Source organism: the organism of the source record quoted next, unplaced genomic scaffold, assembly GCF_019419815.1.
Source record: "Pyrus x bretschneideri cultivar Hongxiangsu unplaced genomic scaffold, Pyrus_bretschneideri_v1 Contig63, whole genome shotgun sequence".
In the NCBI taxonomy this organism is placed as follows: Eukaryota; Viridiplantae; Streptophyta; class Magnoliopsida; order Rosales; family Rosaceae; genus Pyrus; species Pyrus x bretschneideri.
Window position 1 is genome coordinate 1550272 of NW_025999802.1, and position 3217 is coordinate 1553488.

General features: G+C 46.3%; 1 protein-coding gene across 1 annotated transcript; it reads right to left on the reverse strand.

The window, feature by feature from the left end:
* Positions 1-1365: 1365 nt before the first annotated feature.
* LOC125471942 (heterogeneous nuclear ribonucleoprotein U-like protein 1) lies at positions 1366-2888 on the reverse strand. Its single transcript, XM_048572917.1, has 2 exons — positions 2087-2888; positions 1366-1385 (listed from the first exon to the last, which is right to left on the reverse strand). The coding sequence occupies exons 1-2, from the start codon at positions 2886-2888 to the stop codon at positions 1366-1368; spliced, it is 822 nt and encodes a 273-aa protein (XP_048428874.1).
* Positions 2889-3217: the final 329 nt, after the last annotated feature.

The following is a 3217-nucleotide window of genomic DNA, read 5'->3' on the forward strand; positions in this document are numbered from 1 at the left end:
CTTCCTTGATCTCGAGCTCGAATGAGTTCTTGAGTTTGCTCATCAGCTACCTGAGCTTCAAGCACCCGATCAACCCAGATTGGCCTAACTTGAAAATTAGCAAGTAATGCCACTTCTCGATCTTCTGCTTCTAACCTTACTCCCGTAGCACGCAAGTCCACCAAAAGAGGAATACGACTAGCGTACAACGCATTAATACGGCCATGTGACTTCCTGCTAAGTGCATCGGCCACTACGTTCGCACGACCTGGGTGATAGTCAATCGTGCAATCGTAATCGCTGAGCAACTCCAACCACCTCCGTTGACGAAGATTAAGTTCCTTCTGGGTGAAGAGATACTGAAGACTCTTGTGATCTGTGAAGATCCTACACTTCTCTCCGTAAAGATAATGTCTCCACAACTTCAACGCAAAGATGATAGCAGCCAACTCCAAATCATGTGTAGGGTAATTCGTCTCATGGGTTTTCAACTGCCGCGAAGCATAAGCAATCACCCTACCATGCTGCATCAATACACATCCCAGACCATTCAAGGAAGCATCACTATAAACCTCGAAATCACCACTATCGTCCGGGAGTGCCAAAACAGGTGCATTAGTAAGACAATGCTTCAACTGCTGGAAACTTTGCTCACACTTATCATTCCACTCAAACTTAACATCTTTCCTCGTTAACCTCGTCAGTGGCAAGGCAATTACCGAAAAATCCTTAACGAATCTCCGATAATATCCCGCCAAACCGATGAAACTTCTCACCTCAGTGACGGTTCGTGGTTGCTCCCAACTCTCCACAGCTGCAACCTTCTGAGGATCAACAAGAATACCTTGAGCAGAAATGATGTGCCCCAAAAACGCGACTTGATCTAACCAGAACTGGCACTTGCTAAACTTAGCATACAATTGGTGTTCCCTCAACCTCTTCAACACCAAAGTAAGATGTCGAACATGCTCCGCTTTGGACTTAGAATACACCAGAATATCGTCAATGAAGACAATAACAAATCTATCCAGGTAAGGCTGGAATACCCGGTTCATTAAATCCATAAAAGCTGCTGGTGCATTCGTCAACCCAAATGGCATAACCAGAAACTCGTAATGACCGTAACGAGTCCTGAACGCCGTCTTAGGAACATCATTCCTACTAATCTTCAGCTGATAGTACCCAGACCTCAAGTCTATCTTAGAAAATACACAAGCACCTCTCAGTTGATCAAACAAATCGTCGATACGAGGCAATGGATAACGGTTTTTAATCGTCACCCGATTCAATTGCCTGTAGTCGATACACAGCCTCAAAGTTCCATCTTTCTTTCTCACAAACAACACTGGAGCTCCCCAAGGTGAAATACTAGGCTGAATGAATCCCTTATCCACTAATTCCTGTAACTGCACTTTTAATTCCCTTAACTCAGCAGGAGCCATACGATAAGGAGTTAAAGAAATAGGATTGGTACCTGGAAGCAACTCAACATTGAACTCCACATCTCGATCTGGGGGTAAACCAGGTAAATCCTCAGGAAAAACATCAGGGAAATGTCTAACCACTCTCACATCCTCAATTCTGCTAGGAACGGTCTCTTCCAGCACCACATGAGCTAGATACCCCTGACAACCTTTAGACAACAACTTCTTCGCTCGCAAAGCCGAAATAACACCATGTCTTACTCCACTCTGCTCACCCACAAAAGTAACCTCAGGTAATCCAGGACGATGAAACGTAACTACTTTCCCGTAACAATCAATGTTAGCACGATAGAAGTGCAACCAATTCGTGCCCAAAATCACATCAAAATCGACAATATCTAACGGGATAAGATCAGCTGGCATAACAACACCCTCTACTATCACTGGACATCCTGGGTACATACAATCTACAACACATCTCTCTCCTCTAGGCATAGCGAATTCTAAATCGTACCCTAGAGGTGTGGGGCGAGGTTGCGTCAATTGAGCAAATGTATGAGAAATAACGGAATGTGTAGCTCCACAATCAATTAAGACTCTAGCAAAATAACCAAGAATATTTAACGTACCCATTATCAAGTCCGGGTTGTTCTGAGCATCCTGCAGGGAAATATTGTGAATACGCCCCTGGCCCTGCTGTCGTCCTCCACGACCTCTGCTCGCATGAACACCGCGATCTTGAGCTCCACGCCCCTGACTGGGCTGACCCATCTGTCTCGAAGATCCTGCACTACTAGTGGCATTCTCACTCTGCTGATACTGTCCTCCTTGATACCACTGAGAACCACCAACTGGAGCTAGAGGATACGGCATGTAGTTGCTGGGATATGGGGGATAACCACCTTGTGAATACGGGTCCTGGGGGTACTGATACGGTCCCGGGGCATAGGGAACAGCATCACCCTGATAGTGATAGGCACCACCTCTACCTGCTTGACCATAATTACTCGGACCCTGGATTTGCCGAATCGGTGCAGGTGGCGGCATAAAGGTCTGCTGCGGCTTCTGCTGTTGACTCTGGGGACAATTCACCGCTCTATGTCCCACCTGTCCACACGTGAAACAACCACCGCTAAACTGCCTGCACTCGCCGAAGTGTCGGTTATTACATCTACGGCAAAATGGAATTCGGTTTCGACCACCATCACCTTGTCTCTGGCCTCGAGCACCTCCATAAAACCTACCTCCACGTCCTTGTCCAGAGGCACTGAAACCACCACTAGACGAACTTGAACTTGCACCACCCCTTTTAAAGTTCTGAGTTTGGCGAGGCCCCAACGATGTTTGACCTTTTCCTTTGTCGTCTTTCTTCTGATTGCCGTTTTTCTCTTCGTCACTATCACTTGACATATTCTCAGAGTCCTCTACCCTCAACAATATCTCATAGAACTCCTGGTAGGATTCACAGTGAGTAGTAGTTACCATAGAACGCCATTTCTTCTTAGTGCCCAAGCGAAAACGACGAAGCATCTCCGCCGGATTACCAGCGACATCAGGATAGTAACGAGACAAATCAGTGAACTTACGATAATACTCGTTAGCCGTCATCTTTCGCTGTTTCAACTCAGTGAATTCCTGTTTCTTACGGTCGATATACTCAGGGGGTACAAATCTCCTTTGAAACACATCCTTGAAAACATTCCAATCGGTTCTCTGAGCTGGAGTCAACATACGAAGTTCTTGCTCCCACCAAGCTGCAGACTCCATCTCCAGAAACCATGACGTTGTCTCGACCCACCTTTCCATAGGAAGGT

Excerpts from the sequence above, each read along its gene's own strand:
- LOC125471942 (XM_048572917.1), bottom strand. The coding sequence starts at position 2,888 with ATGGTAACTACTACTCACTGTGAATCCTACCAGGAGTTCTATGAGATA. Across the intron at positions 1,386-2,086 it reads ACGACAGCAGGGCCAGGGGC|TTACAGGAATTAGTGGATAA; the intron begins GTATTCACAATA and ends TTAAAAGTGCAG.